Source organism: Corticium candelabrum, chromosome 14 (genome assembly GCF_963422355.1).
Source record: "Corticium candelabrum chromosome 14, ooCorCand1.1, whole genome shotgun sequence".
Classification (NCBI taxonomy): domain Eukaryota; kingdom Metazoa; phylum Porifera; class Homoscleromorpha; order Homosclerophorida; family Plakinidae; genus Corticium; species Corticium candelabrum.
Window position 1 is genome coordinate 5420696 of NC_085098.1, and position 12482 is coordinate 5433177.

The window sequence follows — 12482 nt, forward strand, 5'->3', positions numbered from 1 at the left end:
GATTGATAAACGTCGTTCGTAGCTTTGATATTCCTGTTGAGAGTGGAGAAAACGACGAATTGAAGTGAAAGTTGTCAGAGTAAGTCACGTGATCGATAGTTTTAGAAATAAATTTGAGCAAGTGCAAGATGAGCTGGTGTACGAGCTTTTGACTACAAACAGTGCCAACGTAAATAAATATACATAAATTGTTATTGTCATAAAATTAATATATTTTTAACGCGCGTTAGGTAGAGCGTTTGCGTACACATCCGTTGTAATATATTTTATTACGGTAAATAATTAATTAAAACAAGGACTAGACGTTATGTTAATATCAAGTCTATATCAAGCCAGTTATGTCTGTGTGGTTTGCAGCTAATTTTCAGTCTGTGATTTGATATCATCAAGAGTTGGAGTTTGGCCATTGCAAAGTGGTCGTTGACTATTGCACGTGGAGAAGGCTTGAAGGCGTCAGGCTGTGGAGCATCAATGACAGTGAGTGCTGCTCGGTGATAGGAAGTAGAGATTTGGTTTGTCTAATTTGTGGAGTAGATGGTGGTTGGTTGCTTGATGAGTTTAATGAGTTAATGAATGTTTTGTGTTGTAGTCCTCATTTCCTTATGGATCTGGTACGTGTGACGTTGGCGTGTGGAATAGAGAAATGGGCGTGGCAATAGCTGTTGGTTAGTGATTGTGCATGATGTTTGTGATTCGTGTTGTTGTTTGTTTATTGGCGAGCGAAGCGAGCCTCTCTCTTGTCATGTCAATTGAGCTCGAGATATATTATATTTATATATTTATATATTTATATATATACGTACGTCAGCACTTGTCATATGGATTTACGGCAAAACAGAAGGACAAATCGACAAAACGACGATGCCAGATGAATGCAATTTTGACTCCGTAACATATGCGCCAAATATTGAAGCACCGGACTCCTTTCGAGGGGTCGACTCAATTGTAATTTGTTGGCGAGAAGAGTCAAACGACTCTCGATTTTGTTCCCTTAGGCGACTAAAGAGCAAAAGAGACTGATTCGTGACAAACGGAATGAACAAGAAAAGCTAAAAGAAGAGAAAAGTCTGTTTTTTTAGTTTCCGCGCGTTACTTTGATAGAAATTATTGCTACGCAACCATTGTCACGTGACTATGCAATCCTTGTTATGCGACTATCTCAGTAAATGAGTGAGACGATTGAAGCATGAACAGAGAAGTGAAGACAACTATAGGATTTTGCGCTCAATTATTCGAACTCGGCGTTCAGTTACCCGATTCAGGCAAGCAATTATCCGAATTGGGCGTTCAGTTATCCGATTCGAGCATTCAATTATCCGATGTTCTGTCCTAATTAGAAGTACCAAATATAGAAATAATTATTTTAGTCGCACATTTCTTTCATGACGTCTTTCTAGGATGCTCACTCACGTTTCAGCTGAACAATAAATGATTGATTCAAGAAAGGTGGGAAGGTGGGACACCAAGATTAGTGCAAAAGAAATTATCGTACAACACACGCTAAAAATTCACGCTAAAGTCAAGATTAATTACAAATTATTGCGTCTATACAGCTGATGAATGATGATATTTGAGCAGCTGCCCAACCGCAGACTATGTAAGTTATTTAGTTGCACAACAGCCGTAAGCAACGGATAATTGAACGCCTGAATCGGATAATTGAATGCAAAATACTATAGAAGAGCAACTGAAAGTCTGTTTTCTGAGTTCCCGCGTTTGTTTGACAGAAACTATTGCTAGGAATGCAACCATTGTTACGCGAATAGGCAAAGACAGAACACCATCGCTCGCCAAACACAATGCTAACCGAGCATTTACTAGTTTATCAGTCTGGTTGTCTGTTTGTCTTAGTTTTTCTGTTTGTTGGTCTGTATTCTCATTTATTCACTTGCTGCTTGGTTTTGTGTTTATCTGGCAGTTTGCTTTCTAGTTGCCTGTGCAATGTCTTGCCTTTCTGTTTGTCTTCTTGTCAGTCGGTTGTGTGTGTGTGTGTGTGTGTGTGTGTGTGTGTGTGTGTGTGTGTTTGTGTGTAAACAGCCTTGCAGGTTACGACTTAACATACTTACATCTGATAGTTCTGTCCAACTGCACTCTAAATTATACATGCAAATTAACAGACAATCTTATGCAAAAGTTCCACTGCTTGTGTGGACTGGGCATTCCAGTCTAACTGGCTGGCTGGGGCCCTCCGGATCGGTGGGCCACCCCATACATCCATGCCTGGTTTAAGACAAGAGAAGGATGTGTAGGAAGCGAGTGTAGTGAACGTGTTGGGTTGTATGAGATTATTGATGATTACAAGGCAATCTGTTGCCTTCAGCAGGCGCTCATAGATAAACATAATTTTTATGTGTAACCACATTGACTGCATGCCAATTCACAGTCTTCTCTGATTTTCTCCATACGTTTATGTTTGTTCATTGCTGCATTTCACTTTAGGTTTATTGTATAGTGAGCCATGATACACGTGTAGGTTTGTCGTTTCTTGATAGAATGTCATTGGACTGACGACTGTCAACGGCACCGAGTTCTTACTGCAAGCTCCAGACACTGAGACTCGAGATAGTTGGGCTGAGGTGATCGGTGATACGATACGACAGCTGGAGCAAGACAAAACAGTTTTGTGTTTATGTCTGTGTGTTGTCTTGGTTCTGTTTGTGATGATGTGTCTTGGTGTTTTGTTTCAGATTGCGAATCCAATGGTTGCTGAATGTGACATTCGTTCAACTCCCAGGCCATTGCTTGATGCTCATTATAGGTGAGTGATTATGTATGGCATGGAGTGTATTATCTGTTTTTGTGTTGATTGTCTGTGTTTCTGTATGTCTGTCTGTCAGTTTCTCTCTCTGTCTGTTTGTCTGTCTATTTGTCTGTCAATCTATCAGTCAGTCTGTCTGTCTGTCTGTCTGTTAGTCTGTTCATTTATCTGTCTGGCCGTCTGTTCATTCGTCCTTTTGCCTGTTTATTCATTTGTTTGTCTGTTTGTTTGTCTGCCTGTCTGTCCATTCGTCTGTCCCTCAGACGTTTCATCTGTTCATCTGTTTGTCTGTCTGTCTCTCTGTCGGTCGGTCTCTCTGTCTGTCTGTCTCTCTGTCTGTCTGCCTGTCTGTCCGTTTGTCTGTCTGTCTGTTAGTCTGTTCATTTTTTCTGTTTGGCCGTCTTTTTATCTGTTTTTTGTCTGCCTATCCATTGGTTTGTCTGTCTGGCTGGCTGGCTGGCTGTCTGTCTGTTTGCCTATCTATTTGTCTGTCTATCCATCTATTTATTCTTTTGTCTGTCCATTCGGTTGTCCTTTAGAGGTTCGTGCATCTGTCCATCTGTTTGTCTGTCTTTGTCTGTCTGTCTGTCTGTCTGTGAAATACATATATTTCAAATCCAAAGAAATTTCTATCAAGAGCACTGTCTGTCTATCTGTCTGTCTGTCTGTCTGTCTGTCTGTCTGTCTGTCTGTCATTGGCACACCCATGGAGTCAACGTATTCTAAAACGATCCAGCAGGGAGGATGGGTTTGCTGCCCACACAAGAGAAGAGAAGAAGACCTTTAAGGATACAGAAGAAATTCTACCAGGACGGACATCATCAAAGTGTATCCCACTAGTGTTTGAGCACTTTGGTAGATGGGGCCTGCAAGCCGATGCCTTCTTACACACTCTCTCAAAACAGTGCAGCCGTATGGAGGAAGACGCCTTTCGTAGTGCAGAACAATTCAAAACTTTTTGGAGGAAACGGTTCTCTTTGATTCTTCAAAGATGCAATGCAAAAGTAATCCTCAAAAAGTTGTCAAGAGTTTCAGAAATGAAGAATGACATGGACAAGCTTTTTGACTTTAATGTACAGATCCAAGTCCACTAATGTTTTAAAGTATTTCACTGTGAAGGACTGGTTTATCATAGAAGTTTTTCTCTGTCTGTCTGTTTGTCTGTCTGTCTGTCTGTGGTGACCAGTGATGAAGAGACTGTGAAACCAAAACATGTTACATAAGTTTATAATTAATCAAAAGTGTTGTACCTGACAACATGCCACTTACTCAACTTTGTAACAAGAGAATAATTTATTGATATCAACCACTGTAATTTAATCACTTCTACACAAACCTACTTCATGTCATATGTTACAACCAATTTGCTTACTTTGCTGAACTTGTCACTCATTGTATCTACTTTCATGACTAAACTAAGTCGATGATGTTTAGTGAACTGATAGCCGCCGTGCAAGACCCTGATGCCGGTGTTCCACTCGGCGAGCACAAGAATGAACTGAAAACATACAAAGACCGTTTTGCTGGTGTGTTGTGTGTCTTATCCTCATCTAAGTTTACTTGCACAAAAATTTTGTTTGTTGCATGTGAAAGTTGTGAGTTAATTGAGTGGTTGTTGTCGTGGTTGTTTGTCACAATGAGGGAGGAAGGATGTCAATTATCAAACAGTCTGTTGAATGAAGCGTATCTACAGCCAGTGGGAGGGTTGAATAAAGAGTCGTTCAAGAAGCATTCGCATTGGAAGAAGTTGGCGTTTGTGGATGGTGTAGGAGCTTTTTATAGATTTGTAAGTTTGTGTTTAGTTGATTTGATCTGCATGTTTGGTGCACACACACACACACACACACACACACAATCACAGAAATTTGAGTGTCGATTACTGTGGACACAGTACACACTACATGACATTGCCATGTATGTCTACTACTTCATACTTGTTTCTAGTTGTCTTATTGTGTTCTTCCAGTCTGCTCTCACACCATCCAAGCCAGTAGAACAGTGTTTCAGTAAATTGTCAAGAAATGCAGAATTGACCGGTTCAGAGACAGACTCGGGTTCTGAATGTGGCATGCAGACACAGTGTGGCACTTCAACAGTCGGAAAAGAAAATATTTTTACTTACTTAATTAATTAATTAATTATGTGTGTGTGACATGTGCAGATGGGTCAGTCAGGTGGAAAAATTGTGGAAACAACAAGGCAAGGATTCTTAATGAAAAAGGTACGTTGGATGAGAAAGTGGCTATGTGTGCATGTTGCTAAAGAATTGGATGTTGAATGGTTTTGTTGTTGCAATAGTGACATCGGATACACAACTGGAAAGCGAGGAAGTCTGTATTGCACAAGGGTGCATGTGGTTTGCTGTATTATCAAGGATCTAAGGTATTGTTTGTGGTAGAAATTTGCGTGTGTGTGTGTGCACGTGTGTGTGTGTGCACGTGTGTGTGTGTGTGTGTGTGTGTGTGTGTGTGTGTGTGTGTGTGTGTGTGTGTGTGTGTACATTTGCATGCATGCCTGATCAGATGTTGACATGTAGGTTTATGGCAGTTGATCAGAGCAAATGAAAGGAATTGGAGACTGTTTGTTCTCACTCGAAATGGCAACAGCTCAATGTAAACTCACTTTATTCATTTAGTTGTGTGTGTTTGTTTTGTTTGTTTGTGTAATTGTGTGTCCATAAGTGTGAGGGTGTTTGTAACTGTTTTATTGGACTGCAAAGTATTGTGGTTGTCATTTTAGGAAATGTGTGTTGACAGACAGATAGACAGACAAACAGACACAAAATAGTTTACCTGCTTTAGTAACTTTATGTGCTACAGAACCATATTGTCTGCATTGTATCTCTTATGCTATCCCAACTACACATCAATGCCCCTCACTTATTCTTAACCATTCTTTTTGTATTTCACCTTTCACACGTGTTGATATCAATCAACATAAGCTATTAACCCATATTTGTAGTGTCTGTCTGTCTCTCCTCTTCTTGTTCACTTTGTCATTTTCCTTTTTCTATCTCATGCACCTTCATGTTTCATAGACAAAATTGTATCTGCCGGTCATCCCAGTTATGCAAGAGTTCTTGCTGATTGATTGTTCTATACTACAGACGTGTTGTGACATTCGTGAGAGTTTGGTTTTGTGGAAGACTCTCGCAGTAGCCGATGGAGACAACCAACCTGTTGAGTGGCTATCAATCCACCCAGTAGACCTCGACGTGATCATTCCCGACTTCATCGAATACAGAAAGAAATGCAATTGTGATGACTTGATGAAAGGCAATTTGTGTTGCAAAACTCTCACACATCAGAGTGGATCAATGACGTTCTGTATTGCCTGTTGTGGATGGAGACTTGAACTTGACAAGTTGGACAACAGAGTTGTTGCTGTACACTACAAGAGTGCACGTGTCGGTCCACGGATGCAGCTGTTCCATGATGTTGTGTCATTAAGACTTGTCCATGCGTTCTCGGCGCTATACAAGTAGCTAATAGGTACAGCATCATGTGACTTGCACTGGCGGTATGTGTGGCTATCATTACACAGGAGCTTGTTGGTTGATCTTACTAAAATAGGGTATAAAGCCTTAGGGGTGTGTGGTGTGTGTGTTGTAAGTATACTTACTGTCCACACTAGACCAGAATGGATCGCGATCCGATCGCGAATTATATGATGAGAGATCTAGCAAGTGGCTTCCTCTTCCACTGATGACATACAAACGGTGGTTACATGCTGCATTCTCAACTCAGAATGGAGAACTCATCACAGCCGGAGGGTTGGATGAAGAACTCCAAACCATCATGTCAATAGAAAGTCTGAAATGTCCATAACATTTTGTGTTAACAAATTACCTTATTTTTAGTTTGTGTGTATTTGACATTTTGTTACGTTTATCCGACTGTATGTTTATGGAAGATACTTGGCGTGTATGCAAGTGTAAGAGCATCTAATGATACCATATTATATTATTATATCACATCAAGCTCCATATTCACGTTTTTCTATCAAACATACCTCCTTACATCAGCAAACGTTGAGAAACCGCTCAAATCTCATAAAGCAATAATACCATCTATTATCATTCAGCAACAACATAATCCATATTCCTCGTGTGTACAACTGTTTATACAGACATGGGCATAATTATGGAGCCACCCTGAGCATGTGACCCAGATTAAGAAGTTATTAGACTTTCTCAGACAGTCCAAGTAGATGCATCTACAGTGACAGCTGCACTTTGTAGTAAATTAAAACAAGTCATAATGGTGAGGTAATGGCTCTGATTGTGCCATCCACATGTCTGAGATTGCAGGAGATGTGTGACCTGTTGAGACACATGACTGCTTCTTGCTGCCAGTTCAATCAGTAAGTTTGAAAGTTAATAATCAAAATCATTTTTCAAAAAGCTTCTAAACAATAAAATGACTTTGTTTATTTTAGAAGACATACTCAAAGATTAAATAGAGACTATACGTTTCAGTTTACTTGCATATTCTGAGTCTCTTCTCATCTGCTCTTGTGACGTCACAACATGAACGGTTTAGACCAGCAATTGAGACTAAAATTCGTTGGTCACTGTTCTGCATTGCTAATGTCCTGTCCAGTCCTTTCTGTCACAGTCCAGTTAGCAAAGATTGCTGACGGAGTGACTTTAGGTTTGCAACAATGTACAGAAATATGGCGACTGTTATAGAGAAATCAGCTGTTTCGATTGAGCGCTAAGCGATTTCTAGCGGGGAAATGGTCAGCTGTCTTCTCAAATCACCTGTGCTTTCTCTCAAGTCGCATTCAGCTGATTTTTTCAGTATCTCACGGTCGTGTTCTATTGCGTAAATGCCAAGCGCTCGCCAACTCAGCCCACGTTCTAGAGGCAAGATCGAAGGTCTCCACCAGACGGACTTGTCTCATCGTGAAATTGCCAGATTGGTAGAAAAGTCTCATGGGGCAGTACAGAAGTACGTGAAACGATGGGAAGAAGGCAGTAGTGATTACATCAAGCGATCTGGAAGGAAAAGATCAACGTCGGCTAGGGAGGATCGTTTACTCGAACAACTTGCACTTACTGACAGAAAGGTGACGACGAGACGGTTGCAAGGTAGACTTTCAGCGGCATGTGGGAAGTCATTGTCCCGAAGAACCATCACTCGCCGTCTCAGGGAAAAAGGAATTTGTGCTCGCCGTCCATGCAAGAAACCGCAGTTGAATCGTGAACATCAGCGATGTCGACGTGCGTGGGCGGTCACCCGTCGTGGCTGGACGTTGGAGGACTGGAAACGTGTTGTCTTTTCCGATGAGGTGAAAATCAGCATCGGAAGTGATAGTTGCCTGTAGGTGTGGCGGAGAAAAGGGGAGGAATTTAGCGCAGAATGTTGTCAGCCAGTAGTGCCGCATCCAACGAGCATTATGCTATGGGGTTGCATCAGCTTTCAAGGTGTAGGCTGTCTTTATCGCATACGAGGCCGTCTGAATTCAGAAGACTACCAACAGATCCTGGGTGATGTCATGCTGCCAGATGCTCGTCGTTTAGTCGGTGAAGATTTTATCTTCCAGCAAGACAACGCGACAATTCACACCTCGCGCTCAGCCAGGCAATGGCTGCGGGACAACGAGGTTACTGTCTTGGACTGGCCTGCTAAGTCGCCAGATGCAAACCCCATTGAAAATCTATGGCATGTTCTGAAGGTTCGGGCAAATGAAAAACATCCTGAAACCGAACAAGAGTTGTGGGAAGCAGTGCAGATGGCTTGGCGCGAAATACCCCAGGGATTAATTAACAACCTGATAGAGAGTGTCCCAAGACGAATTGAGGCTATAGGACAAGCGAGAGGAGGAGCAACCAAGTATTGAGAATTTAACGGAGTGAGTGTGTGACCCGGCTTTTTAAAAGCCACAAATTTCTTCAAAGAGAGCGAAATCCTGACATGGTAATGCAAGGGGGCGGTGGTTAGTCTGGTCATCCCTTAATCGTTTTGTTGCTACGAGTTGTCAAAGCGTCCAATCAAAACAATATCAATACTCAATTAGCATGATTTGATGTAGAATCAGATGCAGCTTTAGGCGGGTCAGCAGGTATATTCATAAATCTGCAATGTTCTGTTGATTTTCCTGCCTCAGCTGATATGAGGGGTGGCTCCATAATTATGCCCATGTCTGTATAATTGACGTCGATACTAAAGTTGGTCGACATGAACTGTGTCATCGACTGTCAGGAGATGACCTGTAGAACATGTCTTTGAGGTACATTCTGAGTGAAGGTGGTAAGGGAAGTTGATCGATTTTGTCGATTCTTGATGGACCGAGCAGTTGGCGAATAGATACACGAGATAATTCCTATAGAGTTCGTAGACGACCTACAGACATGAGCATGATGCAAGGATAGAGGTAGACACACGCAAATGAACAGAGACAGGCAGACATATAAAAATGAATGATAAATGCATGACATGCACACACACACACACACACACACACACACACACACACACACACACACACACACACACACACACACACACACACACACACACACACACACACACACACACACGCACGTACGCACACACAGCTTATTGTAAAGTTTATTAATTAATTTAATTAATACTGTAGATTGCATGTGACACAGGGAATGTGACACAAAACCCACTTGTGTTTTTGTGTGTGCTTTCATGAGGATTTGCGTGGGAAACGAGGCAAACCCATATGTGGGTTTGTGAAACAAATACCCACATGTGGGTTTTCTAACCCACAGAAACTTCGCAAAAAACCATGTAAAACCATAAGAAACCTACCATTACCCACCATAACCCACCTTGAGGGTTTTGTAAAATTAAGAAAACCCATACATAAACCTGCGAAATCCACGATGGGAAACACTTTTAATTAGAGGCCCCGCCATTTTGATTTCTAATTTAGGGTTGAGTTTGCTATATAGAGACTTTTTTATTGAGTTTGATGGAAGGTCTATTACTGTGAGTTCATGGCTGTTTGCCTCTCTTTGTGATGAGTAGAGGGCAAGTTGATACGGGACATAACTGTTGTGTACTCACGGTAATACTCTGTTAGACTTCCAGTCTCACGTCCGTTACACAAGTACAGTACCCGGCTACACAACAACTGTTCCCCGGATATGCCGGGCCACTACTCTACACCCCCTGTGCTATTCTGAAACAACGCAACCCAACAGCGCTAAAACTAGTGCTAACACAACCAATCACTTTGCATAGTCCGTAACATATTCTGCCAAGCGAGCGGGTGGTAGTACTCTCCGCCCTGACCTGGTACATGTGGCATTTCCTCCTTCTGGTACTGGTGTGGGTGGCTCTGGTATCTGACATTCGTTAGGAGCTTCCTGTCTGCTGTCCATTTCTTGTTGTGTCTGTGTTTCCCCCTCTTGCCAAGCCTGCATAAATCTCCTCAATTCGAGGGAGTGGGTAGGTGTCTATCTCTAGCTGTGGGTTAACGGTCACTTTAAAATCGCCGCAAATCCGAACGTTGCCTCCTTTCTTGACAGGCGTAACTATTGGCGCCGCCCACTCGCTGTGCTGTACCCGTTCTATCACGTCCTCAGACTCCAGCCTATCTAGTTCTTGCTCCACGGCTTTCTTCCTCGCGAAAGCCACCGGTCTTGCCTTCCAAAAACGTGGTGTGCGGTCACTCCGCAACGCTATTCGGGCCTTGATGCCTTTCATGCGCCCCAACCCCAATCCAAACACATTGGGGTGTCTTGCTAGCAGGTCTTCTAGTTCTTGAGTTGCGTTCAGATGGAGGAGTGACCATTGCAGTCGGATGGCTTTCAGCCATTCTCGTCCCAAAAGAGCTGGCCCTTTTCCGGGTAGTACATACAAGGGCAACTGTTGTTTCTGGTGATTATGTTCTACGTTCACTGTGCACACTCCCATTGGTTTGACGGTCTCTCCAGTATACGTGTGCAGCAACAGATCTGTCTCTTTGATGGAGACCTGCTGTCTTAGTTTCCTCTTGTATTCCTCATGACTTATGACTGATACGGCCGCCCCAGTGTCTAATTCCATGACAATGGGTTTCCGTTCAATTTGCACCTGTACCTCCATGGCGTGGTTTCTTCCAAGACTGAACAAGTTGTACAAGTCACTGTCACTCTCACTATGTTCCTCCTTCTCCCATGCTTCCAGGCATTTCATCGCTGGTTTCTTCTTATTTTCCTTCCGAATTGGTCCCTTGTCAGATTGGACTTCTTTTCTTGGACCTGGTTTGGTCCTGCACATCCTTTGTACATGTCCCTGTTTTTGACAACGAAAACATGTAGCTGTTCTAAATCGACACTCTCTGGCTTCATGTGCTCCTCCGCATCGATAACATGTGGTTGATCCCGTTGTCATTTGATGAACCTCAGCCATCCCGACCGTGTCTTCGTGTGGTCGTGGTTGGAGTCCTGCCTCTCCTCTGAGCGTCTCCACATCCCTACTGGCTTGCTCCATTGCCACACAACGTTGTACGGCTTTGTCAAACGTAAGGTCAGTCAACGTCTCTCCTAATAGCGTCCTCAACATCCGATCATCTTTGATACCCGCTATGAATCTGTCTCTGAGACGCTCATTTCTTTGGTCATCGTGGAATTTGCACTTTGCTGCTAGGTGCCTGAGGACTTTGACAAAATCACTCACCGACTCCGTAGATTTACGCACCCTAGTGTCAAATTCATAACGACTCACGAGAGGAGATTGTTCGGGCTTGACGTGGTCCTTTACCACCTGTACGATCTGTTCATATGTGACGCCGCCGTCGCTAGGTGGTGTTGGCGCCAACAGGTCCTTGATCAATTGGAATGTTTCTGTGGGAACATTCGTCAGCAAGATTGCTTTCTTGTGCTGCGCGTTTGACACACCATTAGCCACGAAGAAGAAATCCATCTGTTCCGTATAGCTTGGCCAATCTCCTCCCGGAACGTAGCGACTCGGCTTCCCTAGCAGTGGTCCACGGGGTGCGTCTGCTATCTGTGCTCTGCCGTTGCTAGCTTGTGGTTCTTGATCGACCATCCTCGTCGCCAGTGTTGTGTACTCACGGTAATACTCTGTTAGACTTCCAGTCTCACGTCCGTTACACAAGTACAGTACCCGGCTACACAACAACTGTTCCCCGGATATGCCGGGCCACTACTCTACAATAACCAAATGTAATAAATCCTTAAAAAGCATCAATATATTTGACTGTTGTAAAGGAGGGATGCATTTCTCAATATATTATTATTATTTGTTGGAAGAAATCGAAAGCATAACCAACACACCCACTATTATAATTGCAATTCCGTGCATTAATTGACTATACACTTGGGGACTGTTGTGTCATGAGTTTGACACATGCGAGGATGGTGATTGGCTAATAGTCTAGATGACATCAATTGATGCGCACACTTGCCAAGTGTCGACGAGAAGACGTCGTGTTATCGGTGAGTATTCCGCGTGTTTGTGAGTCTATCAAACAATTGATAGAATCGCTAGTGAAGAATCTCGTTTACAATATCGTGTTCATCTCTGTCTCTCGACGTCGGTGCTCTGTTGATCGTCAATCCTACCGTTTGTCGTCACGTTGCCGTCTCGCAACGTTTATTGCTGTGCCGCACGCGTTTATATTGCAATTTAGGGCTGCAAGAGAGCAGCAGATCGCGCGAGAGGTTACAAGGATTGAAGGCTGAGTGACTGTGGTCTCGCGTAGCCAGACCTTACCGTCGCGCCATTTCAATTATGACGCG

The 12482-nt window shown here is 43.0% G+C and overlaps 2 protein-coding genes across 3 annotated transcripts; one reads left to right on the forward strand and one right to left on the reverse strand.

The window, feature by feature from the left end:
• Nucleotides 1–122: 122 nt before the first annotated feature.
• On the forward strand, nt 123–6866 carry LOC134189954 (uncharacterized). 2 transcript variants are annotated; one of them, XM_062658353.1, is made up of 10 exons: nt 123–477; nt 590–665; nt 2493–2618; nt 2688–2758; nt 4193–4544; nt 4725–4853; nt 4920–4979; nt 5057–5140; nt 5295–5370; nt 5796–6866. In XM_062658353.1, the coding sequence occupies exons 4-8, from the start codon at nt 2700–2702 to the stop codon at nt 5057–5059; spliced, it is 603 nt and encodes a 200-aa protein (XP_062514337.1). In that variant the 5' UTR covers nt 123–477; nt 590–665; nt 2493–2618; nt 2688–2699; the 3' UTR covers nt 5060–5140; nt 5295–5370; nt 5796–6866. The 2 variants fall into 2 exon arrangements, with proteins under 2 accessions (XP_062514337.1, XP_062514338.1); XM_062658354.1 differs by lacking the exon at nt 123–477 and having other exon boundaries at nt 497–665.
• A 2974-nt stretch (nt 6867–9840) lies between these two features.
• LOC134190088 (uncharacterized) lies at nt 9841–11824 on the reverse strand. The gene has a single exon (XM_062658511.1). The coding sequence runs from the start codon at nt 11767–11769 to the stop codon at nt 10093–10095; it is 1677 nt and encodes a 558-aa protein (XP_062514495.1). The 5' UTR covers nt 11770–11824; the 3' UTR covers nt 9841–10092.
• Nucleotides 11825–12482: the final 658 nt, after the last annotated feature.

Coding starts and splice junctions, on each gene's coding strand:
- LOC134189954 (XM_062658353.1), top strand. CDS start 2,700: ATGGTTGCTGAATGTGACATTCGTTCAACTCCCAGGCCATTGCTTGAT. Junction 2,759..4,192: donor TTGCTTGATGCTCATTATAG/GTGAGTGATTAT, acceptor GATGATGTTTAG/TGAACTGATAGCCGCCGTGC. Junction 4,545..4,724: donor TAGGAGCTTTTTATAGATTT/GTAAGTTTGTGT, acceptor GTGTTCTTCCAG/TCTGCTCTCACACCATCCAA.
- LOC134190088 (XM_062658511.1), bottom strand. CDS start 11,769: ATGGTCGATCAAGAACCACAAGCTAGCAACGGCAGAGCACAGATAGCA.